We start from the raw sequence: 20000 nt of genomic DNA, 5'->3' as shown, positions 1-20000 counted from the left end.
AGTGGAATCAGGGGTGTTCAATAAGGGAGATGTCCAAAACGTGCAGGGTTAGGGTAGGTTACCTGTGCCTAACCCAAAGAGTCCCTAAGACCAGACTAGCACACAAAATCAATTGTCAAGAGTCACTACTGGACTTTATATCTCCAATCTGTTCCAGTGATCTTGCGTTTGATCTATTCTGTTCAAGTAACCCCCACCTAACTAAACACCTCATAGAGTTTCTCTCCACTAGCTAACATTTCATTGATGGTTGTTTTCCTTGACAGTTGCTTTTGGGGGGTTTTAAGGCAGGGTTATCTATAAAGCGGTTCAGTGGGGACATTACGACCTTTTGTTAAGTATATTGTGAAAAGCACTGTACATGCAGATTGCCTTGACATAAGAAACACACAACACACATGAACACTTCTGAATGTTTATGTTTTTCCATAAAAGAAATTCCATATACATAAGTCCCTAAAAACTGATGAAGGTTGCAAAACTGTAAAACATGAAAAGTGTGGCAGGATGCAAGGACACTTGGACTTCTGTAATGCTGCTGAATCAATGTAGTATGGGGCAGGAAATCCCTGCAGGGCAGTTCTGTCATGTTGCCATTGAGGCATTTATTACTTTTAAGGGGTAACTAAATAGAAAGCAGGGAGATTAAGATATTAAAAGGGCAACACTTTCATTGGCCTATGCATTAGTCAGAGACATTGTTTGTGTTTATTGACTGGACATTGTTCATCATTATTGACTGGTCCTTTGCCTATAAAGTATCAGACTATACGCCATCAAAGGTGACATACAAATGTATGAAGTTCAGAATTACACTGACGGTGTACTTATTTCATCAACACTTTCAAATAGTGAGTAAAATAAACCTGAAGTGATGTGAATACCACAGGAGGAGGACGGGCTGCATTATAGGGTAACCAGGTTAATTTCAGATCCATCAAAGCAAAACAATTCCAGTAAATTAAAAACGGCTGTAAAGACCTGATAATGACATTACGTGAAGAGGGGTTCTTGCAGGCACTCAACCGTGTAAAAGACACTCTTGTTTCCATCATGCAGTGCATGTACACGTTATTCACACACGCCACTGAAGGGGAATGTTGCGTACAGCACTGATTTTATGACCGCATCTAAATGAACTTAATTTACATGAACAATTGAACCCATTTAATCCAGATGGGTGCTGAAGATGAGTAAGGGTTTGGAAGAGGACGAGGTACAGAAAGAGAGAAACTGTGCACTGGCTGAAGTCCAGAATGAATCGGAGAAAGTTGGTGATGTTTACAGTACCAGTAAGATTAATCATTAAATGTGTCAACATGTTAAAGGGGCAGGTCTTCCAAAAATGCCTTATGACTTTCTTCTGCAGAACATTGAGATATTTATAAAGATGTATGAGGTGTTTTGTCCATACAACGCAAGTCAATGAGGTCCAAAACAAAACTGCAAGACTCCAGTGGTTTGATCATGTCTTCTGAAGTGATACGGTCACTTTAAGTCCTTATTCACAACAAATCTCGACATACGGCCCATTTGGAATTCAGTCTTGCGCCTGGGTGTGAAACGGCTAACCTGGTAACGTCGTGTCTGGGTTTGTGTACAGCGTTCTCTGTACACATCAAACGCACGGAAGTGTGCCAACGAGCTTCTCTCAAATGGGCCAAGGAGACTATGAATTTTAACTTTTGGTCATTAGAAATGTTTGTCTGATCCTCACCCAAAGCAGTCGTCTCACTTCAGAAGACATGGATTAGACCACTCGAGGTGTGTGGACTACGTCCCATCAGCAAAAACACCTCAACTATCTTCCAAAATATCTTCACATGTGTTCAGCAGAGGAAAGTCATACGGGTTTGTGAGTAAACGATGAGGGAATTTTAGTTTTTGAGAACTATTCCTTTAAGGCTGAAGGTAACTGAGATGGGATTATTATTAAGTTATACAGTGACATTTGACAGTATTTTAACCTTAAACCGCAAAGCAGCATTTATAATGAATTCCCAATACTGACAATATTTGGAATATTTTGTTGTTGAAATGAATCTTGAAGAGCACGTGACCGCTCAGGAGGATAAGGTCTGTTACTAAACTGTTGATCCATCAGAAATCATCGCATGGCATCGGCTGGTGATGGTGTCATCTGACTTCGGCCAATAAGTTCACTGCATTTTTTACATCACAGCACACTTCTTTTCCTCAGATGGGGCATTCCCATCAACTTTTTCCATTTCCAGAATAATCCGCTTGAAAACCTCCACAGCAGTCTGTAAAATAAATGAGAACGTATACATGAATATTCACATATGTAACTGAAATCTTGAGTAATAATTAATACACGCAGAAACTCAAACATTTCTGTAATGTTGGTAACACGAACTCTGATCTATGCTACAAAACAATATTACCTGGTTTTCCTTGGCAGAGGACTCCATAAAAGCAGCACCCCAAGAGTCCGCTAATTTCTTGCCTTCTTCTGGTTTAATCATTCTAGAAGAAGAATAAAGTGAACATGAGTGAGAAATCACATTGTGCTGTTGAGTCACTTCATCACGCTTCAACTTTAACACGACATGTTATGCAGAACATGTCCGTCTGATCAATGCATCTTGGCCTCAATTAACATTCTGCAACAGTTGTCCTGGTCCTTGAATCTGATTGGGTAAGCAGTGTTTCATGTATGCTAATATTCAGTACAACAAAACTAAACTAAAACTAAACAGCAACAGAAATCAGAGTTTAGTCAGAAGCAAACAGAAGTGTTCTGTGTATTTCCAGTGTCTGCAATGTCTCTCATGGAGTGAGTTTCATGAAAGTTGGGGTGCAGCCCCTATAGTAGCCCTCTTTCTCTCCTTCTGCCCGGAGTCTTATTTTCTTTTCTTGAAACATGCTTTTGTCTATGTTCTGTCCACAGAATGATCCAAACCACTGTGCAACCCATTGAAAAGACTGTAAGTCTGTTCCTTTGCAGTTTTGCCCATGTCAAAAATCAAATATGGCGCTGTAGTGAATACAGTCCATGTGCGTTTGGCCCCTGATGATTGCTGCTTGCGGCTAAATTTAGGTCCAAGCACAGCTGGAACCCTAGTGTATTTGTTAGGAGTTTTTTCTTATTATTACTATTTCCTCTTTTTGCCATACACACACCACACTTGGCAGGATGTGACCCCCCCTAAGTTGTTCTGTCATTTTTAGTTTTATAGAGAAAAAAAATAGGGTTACCCTAAATTAAATTTAGCTTTTATTTTTTTTACTTTTGGTAAAATGCTCCCTTAGTTGGGGTAAAATGCCCCTATGGGGTTTAAAGTGGCTCAGGTGGTACAGTGGATCGGCCACTAATCACAGGGTTGGTTGTTCAATTCCAGGCCCACATGACCCCACATGCCGAAGTGTCCTTGGGCAAGACACTGAACCCCAAGTTGTTCCCAATGGCAGACTAGTGCCTTCCATGCAGCTCTGCCATCATTGATGTGTGTGTGTGTGTGTGTGTGTGTGTGTGTGTGTGTGTGTGTGTGTGTGTGTGTGTGAATGAATGAATGAGTCACAGTGTAAAGTGCTTTGAATACTGCTAAGGTTATAAGGATATATAAGTGCAGACCATTTACCCAGAATAACCACTTCAGAAAAAGTCAATCATTTCCTGTTAATTTCAAACACATTTGGCATTTTATTACATCAAGTATTCTATAAACAAACTAATCTCTATTATGATGAGTCAATGCGAGCACACTTTCAAACTTTTTACAACAAATCGATTCCCCCACTATAACAATGTGTTTAATTTGCAACAGGGGGCTTTTTACCCCAATACAATCCTTGCACTTATTGGAAAGTTACTGAAATATGTTTGACTTTAAAACTGAAAATGATATATAGTATTTTGTTTCAAAAGGAATGTGTGAATTTCAGGGATTTTCATTAAATACACAAATGTGCAACATTTTAAAAAACAACAATTCGCTCAAACTGCCTTAAAATCATCCTTCAGACACCTCACACAAAGATCTCATGGAACAGGACACATGTGCAGTGTAAAGGGACAAACAGGTGTTTAGGAAAGTGCTGTGGTCATTTTTGTTGCTGTTTAGTGTTTTGGGAGAAAATAAAATCAATGGAGCCTTTTACCCCACAAAGCCTTTGGCCCCATTGTACCCTACTTTTGTGAACTCCTCCCTAGAACGTTGGCAAACACAATAGCACAACAGTTTGGGAAACACTGAAGTAGAGTATGTAGTGATGAAATGTCCTGACTGATCTGTTCTTTCATGTTTGCCAATTTTGGTTGTTCCTCCCCTTCTTTCCCCTTCGCTTTCCTCCCCAAACTGCTTGGCCTCAGATAATCGCTGCTTGCGGCTATATTTTCCATATACACTCACCTAAAGGATTATTAGGAACACCTGTTCAATTTCTCATTAATGCAATTATCTAATCAACCAATCACATGGCAGTTGCTTCAATGCATTTAGGGGTGTGGTCCTGGTCAAGACAATCTCCCGAACTCCAAACTGAATGTCAGAATGGGAAAGAAAGGTGATTTAAGCCATTTTGAGCGTGGCATGGTTGTTGGTGCCAGACGGGCCGGTCTGAGTATTTCACAATCTGCTTAGTTACTGGGATTTTCACGCACAACCATTTCTAGGGTTTACAAAGAATGGTGGAAAAGGGAAAAACATCCAGTATGCGGCAGTCCTGTGGGCGAAAATGCCTTGTTGATGCTAGAGGTCAGAGGAGAATGGGCCGACTGATTCAAGCTGATAGAAGAGCAACTTTGCCTGAAATAACCACTCGTTACAACCGAGGTATGCAGCAAAGCATTTGTGAAGCCACAACACGCACAACCTTGAGGCGGATGGGCTACAACAGCAGAAGACCCCACCGGTACCACTCATCTCCACTACAAATAGGAAAAAGAGGCTACAATTTGCAAGAGCTCACCAAAATTGGACTGTTGAAGACTGGAAAAATGTTGCCTGGTCTGATGAGTCTCGATTTCTGTTGAGACATTCAGATGGTAGAGTCAGAATTTGGCGTAAACAGAATGAGAACATGGATCCATCATGCCTTGTTACCACTGTGCAGGCTGGTGGTGGTGGTGTAATGGTGTGGGGGATGTTTTCTTGGCACACTTTAGGCCCCTTAGTGCCAATTGGGCATCGTTTAAATGCCACGGCCTACCTGAGCATTGTTTCTGACCATGTCCATCCCTTTATGGCCACCATGTACCCATCCTCTGATGGCTACTTCCAGCAGGATAATGCACCATGTCACAAAGCTCGAATCATTTCAAATTGGTTTCTTGAACATGACAATGAGTTCACTGTACTAAAATGGCCCCCACAGTCACCAGATCTCAACCCAATAGAGCATCTTTGGGATGTGGTGGAACGGGAGCTTCGTGCCCTGGATGTGCATCCCACAAATCTCCATCAACTGCAAGATGCTATCCTATCAATATGGGCCAACATTTCTAAAGAATGCTTTCAGCACCTTGTTGAATCAATGCCACGTAGAATTAAGGCAGTTCTGAAGGCGAAAGGGGGTCAAACACAGTATTAGTATGTGTTCCTAATAATCCTTTAGGTGAGTGCAAGTTGTATCGATCCTGTAATACTGTAAAATAAATAATTGTTTTGTTGCTGCTACTCCTACAAATCTTCACCAGTTTTCCCAAATTTGTCTCAAATGATCTTCAGTCACACAAAAGTTATTTGATGGATTTTTGATTTTCACATAATTTAAGTCGACAAAAAGCAGGAAGTCAGGCCATCTCTCAGCATCGCTTTGTCCTATCCAAATGGAAATTGGTATGCATCATTACAGCTCTCTTCTGTGCATAAAGGCCGTGTTTAGTGACAGCACCACCTACTTCTCAGGAAATTCTGAAAATTGTTTATTTTTATTTCAAACACTTTGGCTGCAGCATCGACAGCACTTTCTCAGACCTTATTCACGCTAGCGCCATCTTTGATTTTTAATGGGAATGACAATGAGGCTGTGAGGGAAAGACTTACAGTCTCTTCAATGGGCTCTACTGCAGTTTAAAGGGTTTTTGGATCATTCCACAGACAGAACATTGTTAAAATATCATTCTAAGCACATTCAGCACACAGAGAACTCCAGACAACATGAGTTGTGGAAGCTCAGATGTGATCGAGGAGTTTTTTACAGCTTTATACCGTTTGTGCCATTGAAGAGACAGTCTTTCCCTCACAGCCTCGATATCACTCCCATTAAATTCAAAGATGGGGCTAGCGGGAATAATTCGGTGTGCTGACTCAATGTGTAGCATCTCTTTGCCTATCTGATGCTGTCGACTAGTGTAAAGCTGTGGGCTAGAATACCAAAGGTTGAGAGTTTGAATTCTGCTTAATCGAGTACAATATATCCAGTTCTGCTGGGCTAAATATAAACCAAGCTGTTTTTGATTTTCACATCAGTTTCTGAATAATGCCCTTAAGACAGGCAGCTCAATTGCATTCCTAGAGGGCCACGTCCTACAAAGCTTACTTTCAAACTTTATTCTTACACACCAGCAAATTTCAAGTAATCCTGAAGACCTTGATCTGCTGGTTCAGATGATTTTGATTAGCGTTGGAGCTGAACTCTTCAGGACATGGCCCTAAGATATCATTCTCTACAGCCGTGCCCAAAAGTATTGTCAGTGACATACATGTTGTGTTTTGCACAGTTTGCTGCTTCAGTATTGGTAGATGATTTTTTCACATGTTTCTGTGGTACACTGGAAAACAATGAGAAGCATTTCCCTGTCATAAGTTTTAAAGGCTTTTATTGGCAAAAACATTCAATATATGCAAAGAGTCAATATTTACAGTGTTGCCCCTTGTTCTGCATCACCTCTGCAATTCACTCTGGCATGCTGGATATCAGCTTCTGGACCAAATCCTGACTGATGAGATCCATTCTTGCCTTATTAGTGCTCGGAGTTGATCACAATTTGTGGGCTTCTGCTTGTCCACTCGCCTTTTGAGGATTGACCACAGGTTCTCTATGGGATTAAAATCCGGGGATCCAAAATTTAAATGTAATGATCTCCGAGCCACTTCATTATCACTCTTGCCTTGTGACATGCTGCTCCGTCATGCTGGAAAATGCTCGGATCATCCCCAAATTGCTCCTGGATCGTTGGGGAAGTTTCTCTTGCAGGACGTTTTGATACCATGGGATTTTATTTGTGCAGGATTGTGAGCGAGCCCACTCCCTGTGATGAGCAACCCCACACATGGATGTCTCAGGATGCTTCACTGTTGGCACGATACAGGACTCATGGTAGCGTTCACCTTTTCTTCTCCGGACTATCGATTTTTCAGATGTCCCAAAAAGTTGGAGGAGGGCTTCATCAGCGTAAATAACTATGCACCAGTCTTCTGCTGTCCAATCCTTGTACTTCCTGCAGAATTTCAGTCTGTCCTTGATGTTTTTCTTGGAGAGAAGTGGCTTCTGTGCTGCCCTTCTTGACACCAGGCCATTGCCCAAAAGTCTTCGCCTCACTGTGGGTGCAGATGCCCTCACACCAACCTGCTGCCAATCTTGAGCTCTGCACTGGTGCTGACACGATTCTGTATCTGACTCCTCAGGAGGAGACGGTCCTGGCACCTGCTGGACACTCTGGGACGTCCTAAAGCCTTCTTCACTGCAGTTGAATCTCTCTCCTTGAAGTTCTTGATGATCCGGTAAATGGTTCTTTCAGGTGCAATATTCTTTGCAGCAATTTCCTTGCATGTGAGGCCATTTTGATGCAAAGCGATGATGGCTGCATGTCTTTCTTTAGAGGTAACCGTCGCTAACAAGAACACAATGATTGAACACACTACTTCCCTCCTTTTACAGAAATCAGTCTGCTCTTAAAATCCAATCAGAATGATCGAGTGATGTCACCTGACTAGTGCTCGTTCACACTTTCCCAGGTGCTGCTGATATGATTAGTGAAATTATGATAGCTGGTCATTTTGAGCCAGGGCCAAAAAAACTGTGAAATGTGGGTTTTTGTGATAAATTTCATTTTTTTGGCCAATGAAGCTTTTTGCAATTATTTAAAATGCATCAGATCACTCAGCACAATAATCTAGAACCAATGTGAATCAACACCACAACAACTGAAGCAGAAAACTTTGCGAAACACAAAATGTATCTCACTGCCAATAATTTTGCCATGGCTGTACAGTAAGCTAGCCCAGCATGCTATCTGTAGATTATTGCTATCTGAGCAAGCAGTGGACTCCAAATTTGGTATGTATCTATGGCTGTATCTATCTTCATATTTGTTTATAGTTGTGTGGCATAGAAGGTGAAGCGCTGGATTGTTGGAAAAGCAGCAGAAAAGTGATAATTAGCATAGGCTAGAGACTTGTAACACTGGCCTTTGTCTAGCTGGATTGTAACTCGTTTCATTTCAGTTACACAGGTAAATTAAAAGTTATTTTCACTTTTCAAAATTCAAAAGTGCAAAAGATTTGGGCCAACCATTTACTAAAATGACACGCTCTCCCTGTACACAAACTTTAAACAAAATACTCACACGAGGAACAAAAAGTTGCATTGGCTCTCTTAGCCAATCATCTGGTAAATAAGAAGACATTGCAGATTTGTTTGTATTTTAAGCAATTCATTTTGGCAGTCATTTTTCTTTGTAAAACTCACAAATGCTCCGATTTAATATTAAAGATTAGGCAGATTTATTTTTGGATTGTTTAAGCTGCAAAATTATAAAGTATCTGCATCATCTGAATATATTGAGCATTTAAATTAAACTTGTCTCGTTTCCACATACACCCACTAATTTCAAGACATTAATGTCACGGCTGTGTCACTCACGCTCTCGAGAGACACAAAGCACAGGACAAGTACACGATCGGCCAAGCAATAGACTTGTTCACATAACTCTGACGTTTACCAAAGTGTTTACATGAATTTATGGGCTAATTTCCCCTGCCACTCCATGAGCTCTACGCATGCTCCTAGTTTTGCTCATACGTGGCAATGTCTAGGCAAAATGCCTCCAGATGTAGGCAAATTTGTGCCACCTTGGTAACTCTGGACGCTGGTGTGTTCATGTTGACTGATCTTAATGTTACTGGAATTATCTGTCTGCTTCAAATTAGACGGGGTCTGGGTCAAACCCACCCACGATGTGGACCAATGGCAGTATGCTGGTTCCTAGCTGGTTTTTAACCACTGAAGCGAATGCAAAATTTTTGGCCAGATTTAGCTCATTTAGGGGTGGGGGTGAATACATTTGTAAATTTTAAATCTATGTTTTCCTAATTTCACTACGGAAAAATTAAGGTTCCTGAAATAAATATATTTTTCATTTATAAATGAGTTTGTTTTATTATTGAACAGTCATTATATAAAATTCTTACCTTTCCATGTGAAGATCTTTTTTGTTCCCAACTAGAACAGTAGGTACCCTAGGTAAATATAAGGAACATTTATGACCACATGCATAATATTTAAGACAAAATATGAGACACTAAAAATTTGAAGTGAAGCACAGATACTACAGACAGATATTAACCACACTTACTGTATCTTTCCAACCATATCAAGAAGCTTGTCGTGTAGAACCTGCACAACCTCAAAACTGAAAGCAGAGTGAGTGATGTTTAGTCTTTAGTGGCTAAAGCACAGGGCTGTTAATCAAAAGGTCGCTGGTTCTAACCCCACGGCCACCACCATTGTGTCCTTGAGTAAGACACTTAACTTAACTTGCTCCGGGGGGATTGTCCCTGTAATAAGTGCACTGTAAGTCGCTTTGGATAAAAGCGTCTGCCAAATGCATAAATGTAAATGTCTGCCAAATGCATAAATGCATTAGTACAACATTCACTTGAATGACTAAAATAGTCATGTAACTAAAATGTTTAAATGTGTGCTATTACAATTACAATAAAATAAGGGGGATCAAAAACTGACCTTTTCATTGAAGTGACGGAGTACACCAAAACATAGCCATGAATATCCATAGAATGAGACTGAGGAAAGATGGAATACTCATCCTAAAGGGGGTCAGAGAAAACCACAAATGAAAATTAAATGACAAATAACACTTTAAATCCATAATCCAGACTGTTTCGCTGTATTACCTGCCCAGCAGTGTCCACTAACTGGAGATTGAAGTCCTGGCCATTGATGGACACCATTTTATTAAAAGCTTAAAAGACAAACAGAAATATTGAGCATGAGCTATAAATATTCAATATAGGGTTGTATGCAACATTAGCATGTATTTTCACTGACTTTATGCCTCATTTTATTGAGTAGAATTCACATTAGTAAAAGAAGCTGTTTTAAATGCAGATTAAAATGTTTTATTTGTCATGACTTCATGATGCTATTGAGCTAACAACACGCTACACACGGACAATATCACAGTCTGTTATTGTCATTTATGAGGTTTAAATTGGGTGTATAAATGAGGGAAACACAAAAGAATGATGATAAGAGATGCATATCTTTGGGCAGATGTGTGAATGTGTTTAGCTGCAGATATTGGACTAGGTATGACTGCTTTTGTAGACATGTTATGGTAAAATGTCTCTACGTGAACGATCAGTACAGACGAAGGTAAATTTGCACCAGCTTACTAATAACTACACGCTAATGTGCTCGTTGCCAGATCTTAAGAGAAACAAGCAACCAGGTCAAGAAAAACAAGCCCAAAATAATCTTGCCTCACCAAGTCAAGCGAAAATAGGCGACCCGAATTGTTTTGGCATGGGGGGGGGGTCTAATCATAGGGATAGGTTAGGCATAGATCGGCATTAGGTAGCCCATTTGGAATAAACGCCATATTATGTGGGCAGATTATATTTGGTTAAAACCTTGTTTTCCCCACAGAACACATGCGCATGTTCTTCTAGAGTTAATAAAGAAACTTTACACTGCTTTAATAACTGATATTGGGATAAAACTAAAGGGAGCACACACTCATTGCTCTTTACAGGGTTCCCACTGTCATGGAAAACCTAAAAATATCAGGGAATATTTAAACATTACAAGCCGATAATTAAAAGTTTTTATCTACTCTAAATAAGCTTGAAATAGCTTGTGTAGAGTAGAACCTGCAATCCATAATGATCATCAGCGAATTATTCTTTGAGTTAAAGACATGCATAGGTCAAACAGGGTGGGAACCCTGACTTTAACTGTCATACACAAGCTGAAATTGAATGGGATCAAAACTAAGGCAATAAAAATAATCTGCACAAATAATTTAAATAACAGGCCGATTCCCCGTCAAACTCCAGTCAAATCTGTATTAATGCATCATAACTAGCATTAGCTAAGAAAGAATCTTCATCGAAAAGAGGTCACACACCTTATGTAGTGTTACATCCTAAATTGAGTATAATTCTTGAAGTTATCCTGTGGAGTTTGATACGTTTTTACATTCTTGAGGTTTAACAAACATGTGAAATGCCTTTAAAATGCATTGTTTTTTCCCATTTAATGGTATGAAATGTATATTGTGATAAACATTGATATTGAACAATTCAAAAAAACAAAATCATGATATGTTTGGCCATATTGCCAGAGAGTGGCTTCTTTATTTTATTCTGTAACGCCCAATTCCCAATGCACTGAATTCCTCGTGGTGGCGTAGTGACTCGCCTCAATCCGGGCGGCGGAGGATGAATCTCAGTTGCCTCCGCATCTGAGACTGTCAATCTGCGCATCTTATCACGTGATTTGTTGAGTGCGTTACCATGGAGACGTAGCGTGTGGAGGCTTCACGCTATTCTCCGCAGCATCCACGCACAACTCACCACACGCCCCACCGAGAGCGAGAACCACATTATAGCGACCACGAGGAGGTTACCCCATGTGACTCTATTCTCCCTAACAACCGGCCCAATTTGGTTGCTAAGGAGACCTGGCTGGAGTCACTCAGCACGCCCTGGATTCAAACTCACGACTCCAGGTGTGATAGTCAGCGTCAATACTCGCTGAGATACACAGAACCTCCGAGAGTGGCTTCTTTACCGTATTTGTTCTATGTGTAATTTAGAATTAAAAGTAAACAAATTTTTTGTTTTTGTTTTTGATCAACAATTGAATTTAAAGAATACAAAGGATATTAAAAGTAATTATTCAATGACAATTGGATTGCGCTGACGATCTCGTCTTTGGACACCATCACACAGAATGATTCTAACCAAAGTTACTCAAGTTCAATGGGCTCCAAAAATAAAAATGATGATGGTGGACCCAATATAGACCCCATCACAAAGTGGACAATAACAGGTGTACAGTGGACGGGTACAAAGTGAATACAAAGACAACAAAGAAGTAGTGTTTTTCCTCTCTCTGTTTCACTATATTATTTATTTGTTTGTTTGTGGCTAAAGTGAAAAAAGGTCAGAGTTTGGTTACTTCTAAAAGGACTCAAGCGTGAACGCTCAAAGATTGGCCCATAACTATTTATTGCATTTATTCATTTGGCAGATGCTTTTATCCAAAGCGACTTACAAAAGAGGAATATTACAGCACAAGTAAATCACTTAAAGGGGATGCGGTACAAAAAAATGCTGCATTACAAAGTTTCAATTTCATCATAAAAGACAGATTAGATTGCAACATACACACCCTGATCAGCCACAACATTAAAAGCACCTGCCTAATATTGTGTGTTTCCGTCCACAGAACTGTCACTCACTGGATGAATGTTGTTTTTGGCACCATTCTGAGTCAATTCTAGAAACTGTTGTGTGTGAAAATCCCAGAAATCCTCAAACCAGCCCATCTGACACCAACAATCATCTAACGGTGCACTTTTCTGTGTACGGTGTCAAGTTTCAACATATACGAAATAGATAAGATATTAAAATGAATAAATGTCTACACAGAGCAGGAACCCAGCAGGGGGACATGTGGCAACAGCCCGGGACTGGCAGCTAAAGGTTGGCCTGGGAAGGCAGCTCAAATTCCCAGAAACCATCACCATGTCTACACTTAGGCCTGACATGGTCCTCCTTTCAGAATAATCAAGGCAGGTGGTCCTACTGGAATTGACTGTGCCCTGGGAAGACCGAATGGAAGAGGCGTTTGAACGGAAGAGGGCCAAGTACGAGGAATTGGCTGGTGAATGCCGTAGCAGAGGATGGAAGACCCGCTGCCTCCCCATCGAGGTTGGCTGCCGAGGGTTTACCGGTCAGTCGCTCTACAGGGCCCTCCTGGGAATAAGGGGACTGCACAACAAGAACGCCATCAGGAACATCACGGATGCCGCTGAAAAGGCATCTAAACGGCTGTGGATCAAAAGGGGTGATCCGTGGATCACACATGCTACCTAGTCACATGTCGGGGACTGATCCCCCCCTGGCGGGGTCGCCTGGGCGAGGGCGTATGATGTTGAAAGACCCGAAACACCCGATGACTCCAGGTTACAGATGATGTGTCTAGGTCGTATGTTAAATTTTTACAGCCTGTTGTATTAGTATTTATTTATTGTCCCTTATTCATTTTAGATACAGTTATTGAATATTGTTATTTGCATAAGCTAAATATATCATTAATGAAATCTTGTTTTATTACATATCGTATTTCAGTGGGGATATCATTATTACAGCTGACCGTTACCAGCAAACAAGGTTTGAACAAGATCAAATTGAAGTTCACGGCTGTTTAACACTTCTGTGTATACATGTAAAGACTGCTTATTGGATCGGTACATGTAAACGTCACATTATGCGAATATGCGTCAATTTATGGAAAGCTTACAACCTACTAGTTAAGTCTTACCTTAAAGGGCACCTATTATCCCTTTCACAAAATGTCATTTAAATCTTTAGTGTCCCCAGAATGTGTCTGTGAAGTTTCAGCTCAAAATATCCTTTATTATACCATGATCAAAATGCAAATTTTTGGGTTGGAATAAAAACAAGCTGTTCTTGTATGTGTCTTTAAATGCAAATGATCTGGTGCTCCCCACCCCGTATCCAGAATAAGGCAGAGTTTTGACATCTCTGCTTCGGATAAGTAGACATCATAAGCAATATGACTGACTGGGTGGTGGCGTAGTGGTCTACAGTATGGAACTGGTAATCAGAAGGTTGCTGGTTCGAACCTCACAGCCACCACCATTGTGTCCTTGAGTAAGACACTTAACTCCAGGTTGCTCCGGGGGGGATTGTCCCTGTAATAAGTGCTCTGTATAATACATTGGTACTCAGAAGGTTGCTGGTTTGATCCCCGCAGTCACCACCATTGTGTCCTTGAGTAAGACACTTAACTCCAGGTTGCTCCGGGGGGATTGTCCCTGTAATAAGTGCACTGTATAATACATTTGTAATCAGGAGGTTGCTGGTTTGATCCCCACAGTCACCACCATTGTGTCCTTGAATAAGACACTTAACTCCAGGTTGTTCCGGGGGGATTGTCCCTGTAATAAGTGCTCTGTATAATACATTGGTACTCAGAAGGTTGCTGGTTTGATCCCCACAGTCACCACCATTGTGTCCTTGAGTAAGACACTTAACACCAGGTTGTTCTGGGGGGATTGTCCCTGTAATAAGTGCTCTGTATAATACATTGGTACTCAGAAGGTTGCTGGTTTGATCCCCACAGTCACCACCATTGTGTCCTTGAGTAAGACACTTAACTCCAGGTTGTTCCGGGGGGATTGTCCCTGTAATAAGTGCTCTGTAAGTCACTTTGGATAAATGCGTCTGCCAAATGCATAAATGTAAATGTCTGACAGTGAAAATAGTGGTGTTCAGTCCTATATGTTTGAACCGGAGTAAGACGCTGATGAGGGAGAGACTCCGTCAGAACTAACAACTTTGAGAATGAAACCGGAAGTTTCAGAATGGTTATTTCAGTACCGCCGCTCCCAATAAGCACACTACGCAGTCTGCGTAGGGCACCAACTCCTTAGGGGGGCACCAGAAAGTCCACCGGCTGCCCTTACTCAACGTTATTCAAGAACCCGAAAGCAGTTGCAGAACACAGATAATCGCTTCACACTCATATCACGTGAACTCTGCGTAGGGCATCAATTTGGCCAGCGGCAGCTCTGGGATTTTAAATACATTTAATTATTTGTTGTAGAGTTTTTTCAGCAGTTTTGCAACGATGGATGAGCCACACACACACACACACACACACACACACACACACACACACACACACACACACACACACACACACACACTGCTACAATGTTCGCTACGCGCTATAAGTATCAACACACACAAACAAACATGCTGAACATGTTGCGTAATGTTCAATTATTAATCGGTGTACATGTGTGGCAGTGTCCATCAACACTGGGCGGGGCCTGTACAAAGTGACATCACACTGTACAGAATCAGCGAACGGCTTGTTCTGAGACAGTGTTTATGATTAATGGGGATTAAAAAGGACTGTGTGGATTTGGATCATTATAGGGTGATGGTGTTTGAACATAAATGGATGTTGGCAGTGTGTGTACACAATGTAAAAGTGAATTTTGCATAATAGGTCCCCTTTAAGAACAGATGGCGTAACCAAATTAAACACTGACTTAGTTACAAACGAACTAGTAGTTACTAAGCCCTTAGTGTGAACTATATGTCTCAACTTAAGTGAGACCTTACGCACAGCTGGTGCAACCCTACCAAGGAGGTTTAATCTCAGAAACATGCAAATCATACATTATAATAGGTACCAGAGTGTAAATAAAGTATTCTAGTACTCACTGTTTTCAATGGTAGGGTCGTAGGAATCTACAAACTGTCCTTCTACAAACTGTATTGTAAGAGAGGATTTTCCTGTTGTAAAAAAATAAATACAAAAATCAACCAGATCATTAAAATACTATAGTCAATTATTATAAATAGCAATGAAACAACAACAACAACAACAAATGTGCCACTACTAAATGGTGCTATTGAACAGCATGAAATATATTTAGGCATAATTTCATCTAAGCACGTTATTTAGTTCACCATGAAGATCTGTAATACTTAAAGTGACCAAGAGTACTTATTCATACAGCAAAATGTGAATATTATATCTGAAAGGGGAAGATTTTCACCACTACAAATAGTCCACATGGGCCTGAAATAGGACAAGTCACTCCTGTGCCCTTTTACCGTGACTCCTGCTTAAACAGCTGTTAAATACAGTTTAAAAAGGATCGAGAATGAAACTTAATAAAATAATATAGATTACATTTTGGTAAACGACAACGTAGAACACGTGCGTTATCGATGAACTTCCCCGCTATAGAAATGCACGTGCATGTAAGGAACTTTTGAAATGGATCATCGATATAAACGCTAGAATTAAATAAACTAAATAACTGGAAATAAATAAATATCTTAAAAGCTCAAATAAATGTTACGACACAGCGGAAATAACTCCAAACGCTTTAAACACTCACCGACTGAACGGTATCCCAATACAGCAATCTTCCTGTATTTAGGCTGAGGCATTATTATAATAATTATTATTATTTGAGGAGAATCTTTGAACACCTGAAGGTTAAGAAACGCTTATGTGAAACTATAGTGGCCTATCACGTGATGACAACAAACTTCTCCAGAAACACCGTCATTATTGTTTCGATCGCAAAAAATGAACTTTTCGATTAGTATGATCAAAATACTTTTCTTTACTACTGTAAAAGTACACCTTTAAGCATATAGTAACGTCTTAAAACTATCAAGAACGAGTTTAATGGGTTATTTCCTGCGGCGGCGTGTCGGAGAGCGACAAACAAAGAAGTTTCGCGACACTGATGACGACGATCTTCCACTCGGGACTGAGCTCTCTCGGGTCACATCGGAAGCAAATCGACTGCTTCACTATTACATCCACGACTAATTTAATTCTCCGATTAAGGTTTGACGTGTTCATGAAGTTTGTCCAGTTGAGAAAGCGTTAATAACCACTGTTGTGAAGAGTGGGTTGGCTAATGTAGGAAGATGACCGAGCAAGTTATTCGCTGTTTAGTGACGTCATTCACAATAAATACAACGTAGAGAACTTGTGAAGCTGTGAGAAATCGCACACACCAGTTAAAAATATGCTCACGCATGTTTAAAAGTGAGTTTATAAATAATCAATGCTGAAGGAGGACGTACATCTGTTTAGGAAGCAATAGTATTGCTATGGGGTCTATAATCCTTATACATACTAGCGCCATCTTTGATTGATAGTCTCTTCAGCGGGCTGTACTGCAGTTTAACCTTTGCGCGTCGATTTAAAAAAGTTACTCAGAGGTCCTTAGAGGACAAAAATTTCCGCGTCAAAAACCTGCTATAAAAATATTATATATTAATATTATTTACCACTTTCACTGATTTAGATTTTTTTAACAAACATCAGTCCTGATCATAACTACCAAATATGAATTCGTTTTTAGGATTTTAACTCTTTAAATGCCAGTTTGTTTATATTACATTTATATAATGCCACTGTTGTTTTACACACACACACACAGTAGTGTTTCCATGTTTTATGAGGACTTTCCATAGACATAATGGTTTTTATACTGTACAAACTTTATATTCTATCCCCTAAACCTAACCCTACCCCTAAACCTAACCCTCACAGAAAACATTCTGCATTTTTACATTTTCAAAAAACATAATTTAGTATGATTTATAAGCTGTTTCCCCACAAAGTGATAAATACACACACACACACACACACACACTCTCACTCACACACACACTCACACACACACACACACACACACACACACACACACATTTATCTGCATCATGTATTCAGTTGTCCTGCAGGTCTCTATAATACAGGAAACAGTGAATAGGTGAAAAGTTTGTATTTGCTCCACAGGATAAACATGATAAAAATTGCGCCACCTGGTGTAAAATATTACAAATATAAATTTTGAAGCTCCGGAATAAAAGCAGAATATCATAGAATTAATAATGTTATTTAATGGCACTGGGATCAAATATTGCAGATTTAATGGGTTTAAATGGGGACAATTTTGTCCTGAAGGTCCCGATTGTAACTATTGTGTGTACGCAGTGTGTTATAGATGTGTTATAGATGTGTTATAGGAACTGAGGTTGAAATATCAAAATTCCCACAAAAATACAAACCTTTGGCAAAATGTATGATGGTGGCATTAACACAATTATTATCGAAAAATGAAAAAGCCCAAAATATCCAGAAGGTCTCACAAGGGTTAAATAGTTTTTAGATCGTTCCGTGGACAAAACATTGATAAAATGTCTGTCCAACAACATTCATTAGACAAAGAACTCCAGACAACATGAGATGTGGAAGATCCAGGATGTTGTACTTTATACCGTTTGTAAGTCTTTCCCTCACAGCCTCGTTTTCACTCCCATTAAATCAAAGATGCCACTAGTGTGAATCAGGTTCGTTGGGTTTAAAATAACAGGCAACCTTCTGGTGGGTTGATACAGCTCTGACCCCCCTTTTGGGTTATTTTGATCTAATTTATCAGGTAGCCCATTTTACCCAATAAGTGTTATTAATAACTTTTTAGCAAATTTGTTTGAGCTATTTTTTTTTAATATGTTGAACTATTCTTTCAAAATGTTGCTTTAATTGTCCTCTTTTATAATAGTAATAATAATTACTACTTCTACTACTACCATTATTATTGACTTCATTATTCATAGAAGGGTTTTCAATATACAAAACACCAAATGATTATTTGAATATTAAAACTGCATAGATGATTAAATAGGTCTACAGATAAAAGTGATAAAAGATAAAAAACAGTGTAAAAATTTGAAATTTTAATTATAATATAAAAAATTAAATTTAAGATCATTTCTTTGTAAAAATGTTGTATTGTTGTGTTGACATATTGCTTGATGTCACTATTAAAGCCAATCCTTCATCTGAGGATTTCAACTTTTTGTTTTTAAGTAGTTTTATATTTAATAAGAATATGTAGACAGTTATAAACTCACACTATAAAGCTTTTTCATTTACTGTAATATTTATTGCACACCACTGTTGCATTGTTGATCAGCCTAAGAGGAATTAATGTAACATCATACTTTTAACTTAATTGTTTGAATATATATATATATATATATATATATATATATATATATATATATATATATATATATATATATATATATATATATTTAATTCACACAGGTATTAACTACTGTTTGACAAATATTTAGTCATTTTTAGGCATAATGTTTTCTGAATAAATTAGAAAAAATAAAAAGCATTATTATTATTATTATTATTCCTGTTCTCCCCAAATAATCTGCCAAAATTGTATGCAACATATCTTATAAATCCTAAGTAAGTGATAATGTACAGTCAGCCGGTTGTTATCGCACAGTAAACCCCGACGGGAAGTGGACAAATAAATAATAAATACATGGACATATAAGATTGAGTTGAAATAATTGCATTAGCTTGTAGAGATCGCACAGTGACCCGAGGAGCAGGAGAGACGGCTCGCAGAACACAGATGTGCGGTTGTTACAGAGCAATATCTGACCACTGGATGGCGCCATTGACCAATCAGAATAGAGTATTCCAGAGAGCCGTGTAATAAGAATAATTAATTAATAAGCAAACCAAAAGATAAGTTGTTATAGTGAACTTATAGTAGATAGAGTATAATAACTAATATAGTTAAGTGCAAATATATCACTACTATTATATTCTCAGGTCATTACATTTCAAAGCAGGTGGAAATGTTCTTCCCTTTTCAGTTTTGACATGTTACAATATTCGTAAGAGAATGTTTGTGGAAAAGTAAAGATGTGGGATATATTGCCAAAAATGGAGGAGGCCGTCAGAATGTGGTATGCATTTAAAGACCCCATGAAATTAAATGAAAGTTTTGCTGGTTTTAGTCTTTATCAACTAGCTTTAAAGTCATCTACCAGAAGTACTCGTAAACATTGAGTTTAATGTATTTATATAGATTAAAATATATGTCCTTTGGTGTAGATAAGACGGAAGATGGCAGGGGGTGAGGAGTGCAGACGGGGACCTATCTGGTGGTGGAGGGGCGATGG

General features: G+C 39.2%; 1 protein-coding gene and 1 long non-coding RNA gene across 2 annotated transcripts in view; one reads left to right on the top strand and one right to left on the bottom strand.

Annotated features, from left to right (window-relative positions):
- Positions 1–403: 403 nt before the first annotated feature.
- On the bottom strand, positions 404–16939 carry rhebl1 (Ras homolog, mTORC1 binding like 1). The gene is made up of 8 exons (XM_052140996.1): positions 16382–16939; positions 15696–15767; positions 10101–10168; positions 9931–10013; positions 9542–9598; positions 9378–9425; positions 2406–2487; positions 404–2264 (listed from the first exon to the last, which is right to left on the bottom strand). The coding sequence occupies exons 1-8, from the start codon at positions 16431–16433 to the stop codon at positions 2172–2174; spliced, it is 555 nt and encodes a 184-aa protein (XP_051996956.1). The 5' UTR covers positions 16434–16939; the 3' UTR covers positions 404–2171.
- LOC127654051 (uncharacterized) overlaps positions 14532–20000 on the top strand; it is a 6892-nt gene continuing 1423 nt past the window's right edge. Inside the window, exon 1 of the long non-coding RNA XR_007971892.1 lies at positions 14532–14623. This is a non-coding gene — a long non-coding RNA (uncharacterized LOC127654051). The remainder of the gene's footprint in view (positions 14624–20000) is intronic.

Source organism: Xyrauchen texanus, chromosome 13 (assembly GCF_025860055.1).
Source record: "Xyrauchen texanus isolate HMW12.3.18 chromosome 13, RBS_HiC_50CHRs, whole genome shotgun sequence".
Taxonomy (NCBI): Eukaryota; Metazoa; Chordata; class Actinopteri; order Cypriniformes; family Catostomidae; genus Xyrauchen; species Xyrauchen texanus.
The sequence above is the reverse complement of the archived record's forward strand: the minus strand, read 5'-3'. Positions and strand labels throughout refer to the sequence as shown.

Excerpts from the sequence above, each read along its gene's own strand:
- rhebl1 (XM_052140996.1), bottom strand. The coding sequence starts at position 16,433 with ATGCCTCAGCCTAAATACAGGAAGATTGCTGTATTGGGATACCGTTCA. Across the intron at positions 15,768-16,381 it reads ATTGGGATACCGTTCAGTCG|GAAAATCCTCTCTTACAATA; the intron begins GTGAGTGTTTAA and ends TTTTTACAACAG. Across the intron at positions 10,169-15,695 it reads CGACCCTACCATTGAAAACA|CTTTTAATAAAATGGTGTCC; the intron begins GTGAGTACTAGA and ends TTGTCTTTTAAG.